General features: G+C 32.2%; 1 protein-coding gene across 1 annotated transcript; it reads right to left on the bottom strand.

Annotated features, from left to right (window-relative positions):
* Positions 1-1,386: 1,386 nt before the first annotated feature.
* On the bottom strand, positions 1,387-2,006 carry LOC126739768 (uncharacterized). Its single transcript, XM_050445577.1, has 2 exons — positions 1,759-2,006; positions 1,387-1,684 (listed from the first exon to the last, which is right to left on the bottom strand). The coding sequence occupies exons 1-2, from the start codon at positions 2,004-2,006 to the stop codon at positions 1,387-1,389; spliced, it is 546 nt and encodes a 181-aa protein (XP_050301534.1).
* Between the last annotated feature and the right edge of the window lie 11,343 nt (positions 2,007-13,349).

The raw sequence follows: 13,349 nt of genomic DNA, 5'->3' as shown, positions 1-13,349 counted from the left end.
ATTAATATTAAAATGACATAGAAATTTTTTATTTTCGTTGTTCATTGCATCTACAATTTTTTATTTGTAGATGCAATGAACTTTATCAGAAGTGTAAGTAAGATGATAAAGAACCATCAATAGCACCAGAATACTATTTTAAAAATGCAGTTTGAAAATATTTAGATATTCATTCTGAAAATTAAAAACATATGGATTAGTCGTCTTAATTTTCTAATTGAGAATTTTGCTGTCAATCTGATTGCATCTTTGGAATAATTTATACATTTTGATTTATAAACGGAGTAGCCATTTATAGCTATTTAAATATACACTTTTATATATGAAAACTATTTTTCTTTTCTTCATCTTTTTTCCCTTCTTTTTCTTGTTTTTAGCGTTTAAATTTTAGATAGGTGACTTGAATTTTATATAAAATACATGATAATTTTATTTGTTTAATTATATTAGGATTATGTTAGAATAGAATCTACGTATATTATAGGATTGATGATTTATTTATTATAAGATGTATAATAAATAATTATACATTTTTATTATATGTTTATTATAATATTTATCTAAGAAAACTTAAATAATTGCTTTTTTATTACATGATTTAAGCAAAACTGCTGCTTGCCACCTTTTTGCACTCATGTAAAGTTATTCTTAAACGAGAAAAATTCCTTTATAATTCATAGTACTATTTTCTAAATTCAATTAGTATTCCTGTAACCTATTCTGGCCCAATTTTTCCACATAAACAAATCAAAAGCAGTGTAAACTTGAACCATATCTAAACAGCTTTTCATGCTTATTTATCAGCTCGTATACTTATTTCTTAATACAATGTCTCATAAGTATCCAGATATTACAGCTTTCTTTGTGTTTACTTTGTCTATTTGAATTTTATTTTTGCGAAGAAAGTACTGTATCAAAAGCTCACTGTTGAGAAAAGTGGACTGTATTTATTGTTTTTTGGCAATTAATGGTTGTAAGGCCTTACCTGGTTTGCTCTTGATTACAGTTTTTTCTCTCGCGTTAGCTGGACAGCTTTTTCTCAGTACGAAATGAGGTTTATCCCATAAACACGGGATCGTATCGGGTGGTACTAGATGCGTGAGCGATGCGATTTAGCGAATTTACTTCTTCTGATAATGGTTTCAACGAACTGGTTCAGTATGTTGGACGCGCACCTTTTTATAAGGCCTCAAAACATTCTTTTGGGTGCATTTGAATAAAAATACTTTAACTAACTGTTTCTACACAGTGAGCCAAGCGAAATTGAGTTAAAGCTTAAAGTTTAATGAAAATTTGAAATAGAATGAAGAATGAACTACTTGATTCAAACTGGTGTAAAATTAAAGAAAACCGAACATACCGCCCACCAAAGATGCATTACATTTTTCAGTGGCTTGAAAGCGGCAAAGGACATAGCTTGACTACAGGTCGCTTTAAGGTGCCATTACTGGTTTGAACAGTAGCGACTCTGACTACTCCATCCGAACCCGGATGTACCTCCTTAACTCGACCCATATGCCACTGCAGGGGCGGTGCGAAGTCACTGCGAATTAGCACTAGAGTTCCAGGAGAGAGGTTAACAATAGGCTTATGCCATTTGGCACATTGATGTAGCGTGTGCAAATATTCACTAGACCAACGGCGCCAGAAATCTTGATGCATTTTTGGAGCATCTGCCAGCGATCTAAACAATTTACAGGTAACGAGGTCACATCAGTCTCGGCGAGAGCAGTCAGAGGCTCCAGTACTAAAAAATGCCCGGGTGTCAAGGCGGTCAGGTCGTTTGGATCGTTACTAAAGGGTGTAAGAGGACGTGAATTTAAAAAGGCTTCAATTTGAATTAAAACTGTGTTCAATTCTTCATAAGTTAAACACTGATTACCAATCACGTGATATAAATGGATTTTAACAGATTTTACCCTCGCCTCCCACAGCCCTCCAAAATGAGGAGCGGAAGGTGGATTGAAGTGCCATGATATTCCCTCAGTCGAGGCAGAATTAACCATTAAACAATTCAATTGGTTAGACGCACCAGTAAAATTGGTACCGCAATCGCTATATAAGTGCTGACAACGGCCACGGCGAGCGATAAACCTACGTAAAGCAGCTAAAAAGGCCTCGGTAGAGAGGTTAGAGACCAATTCAAGATGTAAAGCCTTAGTGGCAAAGCAAATTAATAGACACAAGTAAGCCTTAGTGGTGCGACTACCACGGTAGAGTGACATCATTACATTAAAAGGCCCTATGAAGAAAAGGCTTTACTTGGGAGACGCGCACAGCAGACAAATCACCCATTGGGGGCTGAATAGACTGGGGTCTACACCTAAAGCAGCGTACACATTTTGAAATAATTTGACGAATGACCCTTTTGGAAGATACTATCCAGAATTGTTGCATGATAAGAAACTGAACGTTTTGGACACCTGCATGAAAATATTTTAAATGAAAATAAGTTACTACAAGTTTTGTAAACTCGTGAGTACCAGGTAAAAGGGCGGGATAATTGTGATTAAAACTCAATGAGTGTTTTAAGCGACTAACCACGCGCAAGATACTGTCACTATCCATAAAAACGCTTAACCGTCTAAGCGGCTTCGAAGGCAATTGATTGCTTTGAATTAGCCTTATGTCTGAAGCAAAGGCCCGTGACTGAACATGCTTAATCAAAACCATTGTGGCGGCATGAAGTTGGGAAGACGTGTGAGCGCCTGTAAGTTTTTTAAGTGGGAAACAAATGTTATTTTTGTAACGAAAGATATAAGCAACATTGCGCGTTAATTTATCAAATGAGGAAAACTTCAAAATGAGGCTTTCAAAAAAATCTTCTGCAGGAACCAATAAGCAGGTTTTATTTTCTTCAGGTAACGAAGCGACATTTGAAGAAAAATTTACAAAAGGGATCCAGTTGCGGTTTGAATTAAGTAAAAAGCTCGGACCTGCCCACCAAAGAGAACTATTTTTTAACACTACCGGAAACCGGCCTCTGGAACCTAAATCCGCAGGATTGTTTTCAGAGGAGACATGATACCAATAAGAAACGCGTAACATTTCTTGGATAAAGGAGACCCTATTACTAATAAAAGTACTCCAACGATGTGGAGACGCTTTGATCCACGAAAGGGCAATTGTTGAGTCACTCCAGGTGAAAATCTTATGAATTGCGAAAGATGAGGTATAAATTTTGTAAACATGTGACAGCAAACGAGACAAAAGCACGGCTGCGGATAGTTCAAATTGAGTGGCTACTTCTCCATCAGGAGTTAAACAGCATAGGTAAATTACAGCGCAATAGCTCTTTGCGGAGCTATCGCAAAACCCGTGAATTTCTATGGTCTTAGAACTGAGAGGAAACAAACAACGAGGAATTTTACATTCCGATATAGAAGATATCTCCGAATAATATTTATTCCAAAGAAAAACGATCTAGTTTGGAGGCGTTTCATCCCAACCTAGCTTTAAGTACCATAACCGCTGAATTAAGTGCTTAACAAGAAAAGTTAAGGGAGAAATTAATCCCAAAGGATCAAAAATCTTTGCTAACAAACGAGGATCATTACTACACCATTATCGAAGTTCAAAACCACCTTTCTGAAGAAGAGACATCCAATCCCTTTGAAGATTTTTCACTCCCTCAATGGTTTCTGAGCCACCGTTGACGTCGTCAACATAAGATGACCTCAAAATAATTTAGGAAGCTTCAGGTAAATTAATCTTTTCCTCTTCTGCTAAAGCTAATAACGACCTAATGGCAAAATAAGGTGCACAAGTTAGCCCATAAGTAACTGTAAGAAGGCGATAATCAGCGATAGGTTGATCTTTGGAGAAGCGCCACACGATTCTTTGATAATCGGCGTGTGCGGGGTTTATTAAAATTTGCCTAAACATTTGACGAACATCGGCTGTGAAAACAAAACGATGAATTCTGAAGCCAAGAAGTAACTCGAAAATATCAGTTTGTAATTTGGGTCCAGGGAGAAGACACTCATTAAGCGACATGTCCCCGGGAGATTTTGCTGAAGCGTTAAATACTACGCGTAGTTTAGTGGTGGGACTGGAATCCTTTAACACACAATGATGTAGGATATAAAATGACCGTTGTGGTATGTCCCCTGAAGGTAGTAATTTCATGTGATTTTGAGTAAGGTATTCCTCCATAAAAGTAGAATAATCACAGTAGAGCTTCGGATTAGTGCTTTCGAGTCTGCGCTTTAACGATAAAAAATTTCACAGCTAATTCTCTACTGCTAGTAAACTCAGGGTCGTGGCTTTGAAATGGCAAGGAAACTACGAATCTCCCATTTTTGTTGCGATAGGTAAAATTAGCAAAGATTTCCTTGCATTTTCGATCCTCTGGAGATAAAGTCTTGACGTGAGGTACCTCCTCAACTTCCCATAACTTTTTCATTTTGACTAATCCATGAAGACAAAACCTATTGAGGTGTATGAAATTCCCAAGTTGCCTAATGCTTTTAATATCTGTCAAAAGTTTATAGTTCTTAGTTCTTTCGATATTAATAGTAATTGGGTCTTCTCGACCTAATCCTGGCCTTATCTGTTATCTTTTGGAATCCTTATATTAGATTAGCTGTCGTAGTATAAATCTTCATATGAGAACTATTTCGATAGTATACCAGAATATTTTATTCTTTTTATTTCTCATTCTTAAAATTCATCCTGCTATATTAATTTATCGTCATATTTAACAGGTGGATGGGTATCGGGCTCTTTTTTGTCTTTACCCCTTTTTAAAAGATTTTTAACTCATGTGTAAATAAGAATACGTTGCATGTTATATTTATTAGTGTGCAAATATAAATAGCTTTCTTTCTTTTATTTCCCACAGCATATAGTCGTACAAAAAAAAACACCGGAACTAAATATTGAAAACCACTTAAAATTCTCATAATCGGTCCACTTTTTTTGGACAATCATCTCTTAAATTTACTGCCGTGTTTTTGCGGTAATAAATATTTCATCTTTCGTCCGTGACAAAACTTTTGAACGAGTACTAATTTCTCGAGGTGGAAATTACAGATTGGGTATAAGTTATTAACTTCTGGTTTTTGTGTCGCCCGAAAATCTCTTCCTGAAACGAATTTTGATCATATATGGTACCGTTATGATTTATTTTCGTTTAAAAAAAAAAACCACTTGCAAGTAAAAGCGAGGTCTCCGACCTACCGGCCTCATCAACTCATCACGCGTATTAAATAAATTTATTTCCATTTGATTAGGTTTGACTTAAATTCGCGAATCAGTTGACCCTTGATGCCACATTTGACCCCAGACTGTCCCTAATCGTATACTAAGATGCAACGAAAAAATGTTTTCCGCAAAACGCATTACTTGCAAAACGTGCTCTCTTACAACAGCCGCTTTGTAAAGTCATTTGGATAAACATAAAGATTCACTGTTTCCTTATTAAAATTAACTTATTTAAAAATTGTTGGGAATTAAAGATTTAGTGGCTTCAGGTTGTTCAGCACACATATTTAGATTGTAATAACTTAATATATTACAGGATTGTAATTTATCATCATATCCGTAATATATGTAGCCTAATAAAATTACCTTAAGCCTCTATTAAAAAAAAGTTAATATAGAGTTTGATCGATACCCGTAAAATTCTCAATTTTATTTTTCATTATATTTAATATTGCTGTTTTCAAATTCTTCTTGTAACAGAGCTTGTTGCTTCTTAGAGAACTGCCTTCTACAATTTGTTTAATAGTAGTATTGATACAAACGAGGGGTCTAGATTCAAAACTCCTAGTTTGCTTAGTTGTGGAAAATCGCGAAAAACGTTTTTGAAAATTTCTATGGAAATAAAAGGGTTTTTTTTTAATGATTGTTTAAGATAATTACATAAATGATATTTTATGAGTAAAATCAATATTTACAATATCGCCGAAGTTTTGAAAATAAACTTACCATGTTATTTGAGAGTTCTGCGTCGTAGTTTTCAATCAACTTATGATTTTTTGGGAACTAGGATTAGTAGACAACTCAGGATACCTTACACGTTTTACAACCGACTAAATTCAAAAATGGCAAAACAAACAAGAATTAATAATAATTCCCACAAGAAAGATAAACACGTACGTTTTTTGGAAAATATTAGCTTTGAAAATAGCAAATATGTCAACATAGCAAAATGAGAGTTTTGTTACTTCTGTTTATGATGATCATCATTGACTTAATATTTGCTGGATAATGTGAGTTTTGTTTCTGAACCCAATATTTTGATAAGGATTTATATAGTAAAATGAAAGTTTTGTCAAGAATTCAACATCTAAATACGTGGATATGTAGAGTTTCTATGAGATGGCTTTACTAACTCAATTTCGTAAAAATATGTAAAATATTACTTTTGATACCAGACCCAAATACGATGCTTGGAGTGTGAATTTCCAGCAATTTATAATATGCTGGTTATACTTTTTTGTCAACTTGGTATTTTTGGAGCACCACTAGGGTGCTTTTAAAACTCATTTTATTGGCCAAGAGATTATCATAGAAGAAAGAATTAAATTTTAACTTTCCATATTCAAGTGGAAGCCAAAGAACTTTGGTGCTTTATAGAGCATGAAATACTGTTTAATTTCTCATCTAAATAAGAAAAATGAGACGATGAAGAGGAAGTGGTAAAAAAAGGCAAAAGACATGATGCACATAAAAGCAGACTAATGCTACGAAATTAATGTGCCTTAAATAATTGTTTTATTTAGTAGGAATGCCCTATTAACAATGATATTACTAACTTAATCCTTTGAGCATTTGACTTGGAGAATCTAGAAATACTCAAAGGAAGGCAATGTAATGAAAACGAAAGGACCTTTGATGCTTTGAAGAACCTGAAATAATATCTAATTTCCCTTATATATAAGAAAAAACAGGTGATAAAGAAAAAGTGTAAGAAGAAGACGAATGACATGACGTAGAAGCAGACTAATGCTACGAACTTGGTGTGCCTGGAATGATTGTTTTATTCAACAGCAAGTCCGTTATTCAAAAATTTTTAAACGTTAATCTCATTATCGCTTTTGGGGCTTTTGTGCCTTAGTGCTAAGTTTTTCCCATACCTCATTGAACTCTAAGGGTTACTTACTATTAAAATTATTTAGTATAAGACTTTTTCCTTCAAGCCTACTTATTTAGGTGAACAACTAATTATGTATATAACTATTACAACTATAATATACAGGGTCCTGCAACAGTGCGTCGGTCTTCCATAAAGCCTAAAAAATTAGGTTAAAATTTTCAAACCTCTTTCTTAACTCTAATTTTTGGGACCTGATAGCGCATATCTGGAAAATATTTTGAAGTATAAATAATATAAAAAAATAAATAAGTAGGGCAATATAAGCAGCATTTTTTTAAAATAGAATGCCATTCTTTTTATTTTATTTTTAGTACCGCCTTAGGCTACCTAGTATACGCGCTAAATATGGCTGCTTTGTCATGCGCAGTTTGACTGCAATAATTAAAAAAAAAAAAAATCTTAAAATCATTACATCATTTAATTTCATCTTGATTCTAAAAGTGTTAATTCAATGTCAATATTAGACTTAATTGATATTCTAGAAGAATGGAGAATTACTTTGACTTAAATTGTTTCCTTCTGTCATATACAGGGTGTTCGTAGTCAGCAATCATATTTTACGAATTTCAAAGCTCCATTTCTCGCTTTTTTTAAATGGAACACTCTGTATATTTTTTATCTATTTAATGAAGATTTAATACATGAACATTTTTTATTATGTAAACATATTAGCTATCTTTAGTCGTTTTTAAGATATTCACGATAATAATTTAACAAGCATATTAAAAATATTTATCATTTTATTATTATTACATTAAGTGTTCAATATGTCCTCCGTTTTATTCAAAACATAAATTAATACGTTCCTGAAAACTTCTTTTTACTGTATATATAACTATTAAAAATATAACTATTTTTTAAATCATGGAGCTTATTTGAGTCATAAATCGTTTATTGATTAATATTTGTTGCAAATTACTTATTTAATTATTTGCTTATGAGAACAGATAAAATAGTTTTCTATGGTATTTTATTGACTCTAAAACGATCAAGTTAATGATGAATCAATTAATATTTCATCAATAACGAGTCCTTCCAATGACAATAATAATTTAATCATTTCTCGGTGAGTTCATAAGATATCCAAATAAATATATTAATTTTATTGATATTGAATTAATACCTTATTAAAATCGCAATTTCATTCATCAATAGCTCACAAATGACAGGCAATCAAAATCGATGAACATTGCACTGATTTTGTATCGATATTAATAATTGTGTAAAATAAAAAATATATATATAAATTATAATAATTAATTCTTTAATTCATATTCAATCATTTTCTATGTTATTTTATTGATTCCAAATCATTGAAGTTAATAATGATATCATCATCTATATTCAATCAATTTTTGATCAATTAGGAGCCCTCTAATTTTCTCATTAATTTCCAACTGATAAAGAGATATCCAAATCAATATATTTATTTATTCATTAGAATCACAATTTTTCTCGTCAATATGACACATTCACTGATTTTGCATCAATATAAATAACTGTGAATTATTATAATTACGGTAATTAATAACCAATTTTTGACCAATAAGGCTTAACAATTAAATTACAGATTTGACTCATTAAGATCCCAGTATACATCTTCTCATCAATACTCCAAAGTTTATTGCATTAGAACTAGCAATAATATTTTATTGACTGTAAAACAAAAAATCAATAATTAATATATAAATAGTATTAAAAATATTAATGCAATTAAAGTAAATTTTTCAATTAGCCTGATTGTTTCTTAATTGTTTATATCAAGCTGTAACAATTTTTTTAGACCAGGGGTACGTTTTTATCATGTGATCGTTAAATCAAAAAGCAAGTTATAATAATTTAAAATAATGAGTGTTAATAACTTTTTTAAAATTTTTTTAAAAAATTTTGACAATTTTTCTATCTTATCTAAAATACTTGAAATGCTTGTCACGGCTCTTTTAGTATCATTTTGTATATCAATTATGAGTTCTTTAGAACTTAGTTCAGGATAAGTCTTAGGAATGCCAAAATATCGACTTTTTGACGGGTTTTTCGGATCTATCCCTCTCTCAGTTATTTAATATCCTCGTTATCAATTAAAAATTATATTTTTTTATTGCAGTTTTTCCAACAACTCTTGTACTAACGCCTATTTTTAAACTGCGTCATGGATATAGACCTAACGAGAGCCAAAATCGCAACTTTTGGCCGGTTTTTCGGATATATCCCTGTCTCAGTTATTTAATATCGTCAGTATCATTCTAAAATTGTGTTTTTCTATGGCAGTTGATCCAAATACGTACGAAAAATTTATTTTATAATTATTTTTTGTTTATTTATAATTTGCGTCTAGGTTATAGGTCTTAAAGGGTCAATCTTGACTGTTTGACCGGTTTTTCGGACATATCGTCGTCTCAGTTCTTTAATATCCTCGCTATCAATTTATTATTGTTTTGTTTTATTACGGTTTATCTAATTACGTATAAAAACGCAAATTTTTTAATAATTCTTTACTTATTTTTAAACTGCGATAAGGATATAGGTCTAAGGAAAGCTAAAACCTGTATAACGACTTTTTGCCGGTTTTCTGGACATATCCCTGACTGAGTTCTCTAATATCCTCGATATTAATTTAAAATTGTGTTTTTATATTGCAGTTTATCCAGTTACGTATAAAAGCACCCATTTTCGAATAATCCCTTGTTTATTTTTAAACTGTACTCAAAATATAGGTGTTAGAAGAGCCAAAATCTCGATTTTTTGGCAGGTTTTTCAGACATATGCTTGTCTCAATTATTTGATATCCTCGATATCATTCTTAAATTATTTTTTCCTATTGAAATTTATCCAACTACGCACGAAAACACTAATTTTATAATAATTCTTGGCTTATTTTTAAACTACATCTAAGCTATAGGTCTCAGAAAAGGCAAAGTTTTGACTTTTTGGCCGGTTTTGCAGACATATCTTTGTCTCAGTTATTTAATATTCCCAGTATCAATTTAAAATTGTGTTTTTCTATTGGAGTTTATTCATTGACGTGTGAAAACACATATTTTATCATAATTCTCCGCCTATTTTTTAACTGCGTTCAGGATAAAGGTCTTAGAAAAGCCAAAATCTCGAGCTTTTGAGCGATTTTTTAGATGGTTAATTAACCTTAATTTTACTCTGATTACCAAGCGTACTGATAGAAACTGATCAACTGACTAACGCCTACTAACAAGGCAAGCACCTGTCAAAATTGCTGTTGAAAAGAGACAACCAATGAATGGCTTTGCCACATAGATAGGCATAGAAATCTGGCCGTAAAGCGATACTTTGCTGATACAATTTTATGGTGCCGAAACCCGAAAAATAACTGAAATTCGAGTATGCGATCGAAATCTACAATCGCTGAAAATTTGGTGTCGTTTAATTTTGTGGCCTGATTTTACCGTACAACATTTATAGGTAGTTAAATATGTCACTTGAATTTTATATAAAATAGATGTTAATTTTAAATGTTTAATTATATTATGATTATTTTAGAATAGAATCTACGTGTATTATATGATTGATGATTTATTTATTAAAATATCTATAATATTTATTTAACAAAACTTAAATTTTTAAACGTAACCATATCTTTGTCTCAGTTCTTTAGTATCCTGGGTACCAATTCAAAATTGCGTTTTTTATTACATGATTTAAGCAAAACTGGTGCTTGCCACCTTTCTGCACTCATGTAAAATTATTCTTAAAGGAAAAAAATCCTTTACAATTCATAGTACTATTTTCTAAATTCAATTAGTATTCTTGTTACCTATTCTGGCCTAATTTTTCCACATAAACAAATCAAAAGCAGCGCAAATTTCTAAATAAAAAGATAACTATCTACCAGCATCGGCATCATTAGGTCTAAGGTCGCGAGAATTTACTGACCTGGTGCAGAACGGCATCGGTCGAAGAGGTAACGCGCCCACCGTCTGGTGCATCACGCGCTTCTTCTTGTTCTTCTTCTTCTCTCGTATGCGACGCTTCGATGGTTCTGTTGGTCGCGCGGTACGGTACCGACGACTCTTCTCTCTTCCTGATCGATAGAGGAGCGTTCGCTGTTCTTGGTTATGCCTCGTTTACACTAAACCTTTATGCTTAATACCTCCTATTAAATACGCATTTTTGATGAAAAATAACCTATTTACCATCATTGACGGGCATGAGAGCAGTATCTTCTGAATTAGAGGTTATACATGTATTTGACATCTTAAAACAGGTCGAGAATGGCATGCTCATTAATTTGCAAAGTAATATTATTCGTTTTAATTATATTAATGAGTTAAGCTCTTAAATATTCAACAGGAATGTTATAAAAAACCGACATCGGACAATAAAGAAGATTTTAAAAACTTGGTATTACTATTTTGGCTCGTTAATGTTATTCAAAACTAATGACTATAATTAGAAAATTAAAGATAATTAAATCAATCATCAAAGGACAATGAGAGTTTGGAGTTAACGAAACTAATATAAAATGAGAATAAAAAAAAACTAACTGTGGATTCTTACATACATTTAATTTCTTTTTATGCTAGTACTAAGTACAATTTAGCTAAACCTTAACTTTGTTAAAGCTTATGTTTAGAGAAGAATTGATTCTAAGAATTTAATGGACTTAAAAGCTTAAAAAAGTATTTATAGCAAGTAAAAGTAGACTTAGAATGCACTATGGTTTAGTTGGGTTGTGCGATTCCTGACTGTGCCTCTTATTCAGAATTCAATTATTAATTTATTTAGCAGATCTGACTTTAAGATACTTCATACTCTTTCGTGTTAAATTAGCAAATTTAGCTGGGGTAATAAAGGTGTGTAGAATTAAAGATAATAAAATAATGACTACTACAATGAATGCGCGGAATGTAATTCGAGATTTACATACAGCTTGCGGACATAGAGGAGAAAAGAAAACTTACAAAAAAGTTGCTGAACATTATTCTAATATATTTGTGCAGAAAAATCTAAGAAAACAAATAGCATAGGCATTGTCGGCCGACCAATAATAAGTAGAGATCTAAATTCAAGAGCTCAGATTGATTTGATAGATTATCGGTTTTGCTAATATATATTTTTCTTGCCTATTAGCTCTTCGAATTTAAATGAGCCTTGAAACTTTTTTAGAAAGAAAATATGGCTTTTAAAACATTTATGCTTTAGTAAATATTTGACAAAACATCTATTTAAACTGGGTAAAAGAAACTAGTGGTGATTGAAATTGTTCAAGAGGCATCTAGAAAAAATTCAAAGTTAATTCGATTTATTGATCGCATCAATTTTAATTGCATAGAATAAATATAATGTTGTTTGAAAAACAAGTAGAAAACGTAACCAGTGAAGACACACCTTAAGACTGAAGCGATTTCTTAATTTTCATGCGTGCTCGAGCGCCTTCCTTGCGGACGCGACGCGACGGTGTCTTCTTCAAATTCTTCGGAGAAACCGAACGCCGAGGGTCGTCAACACGATAAACCATTGTGCAATCCATTACTTAATGGATTACTGTGAATCAAAGTTATTATTTTAATTTTTTTTTTAGTTATTTCTTGAATTAACTATTTTATTAAAAAGAAATAATTTTATTATATTCTAGATATACTATTTGTCTTAAAATTAGTTTACTATAAACGCGGCACAACGGCAACGCTATGAGGCATAAGCCGCCAATAGTTTCCATCTCTTTTTATTTTTATAACCTATTTGTTTAAGCAAGGCAGTTGACATCCGGCTCGAAGGACCAAAAATATTCCTTCGATAGCACAACTTGTCAGATTTTACGTACGCGTATGACATTATCAATAATTATAACCACAAATGTGCCTTTGTAACGTAACTTATTTATAATTATTAGCAAGTCATCTGCTGACGTCAGTAAATCGTCCACAAAGAAATCATTTCTTATAACCTTGCTCGCTAATGGTATTCGTTTTCATACTCATAGGCTAATTCTACCAAACATCTTACTGCTAAATAAGATGCAAATGTATATCTAAATGTGACGGTCATTAACTCAAAAACTTGAACGTTTTCTGTGGGATTATTATTCCGAAACTTTCGCCGAAATTTCCTTTGTTCGTCAGATACTAAAACTTGCCTATTTATCTCGGAAATATCGGCTGTCATAATATAAGGTTTTTCCCTAAACCTCCGTAAAATTTGAACTCAATTGCAATTTTGACACGAAAAGATTAGCTCGCATTAATACTTATCGCATTTTCCACTCCCTCAATAT

Source organism: Anthonomus grandis, chromosome 8 (genome assembly GCF_022605725.1).
Source record: "Anthonomus grandis grandis chromosome 8, icAntGran1.3, whole genome shotgun sequence".
NCBI classification, from domain to species: domain Eukaryota; kingdom Metazoa; phylum Arthropoda; class Insecta; order Coleoptera; family Curculionidae; genus Anthonomus; species Anthonomus grandis.
Note: the sequence above shows the minus strand (reverse complement) of the source record. Positions and strands in the feature narration are given on the sequence as shown.

Coding starts and splice junctions, on each gene's coding strand:
- LOC126739768 (XM_050445577.1), bottom strand. CDS start 2,006: ATGGTTAATTCTGCCTCGACTGAGGGAATATCATGGCACTTCAATCCA. Junction 1,685..1,758: donor CTGACCGCCTTGACACCCGG/GCATTTTTTAGT, acceptor TAAATTGTTTAG/ATCGCTGGCAGATGCTCCAA.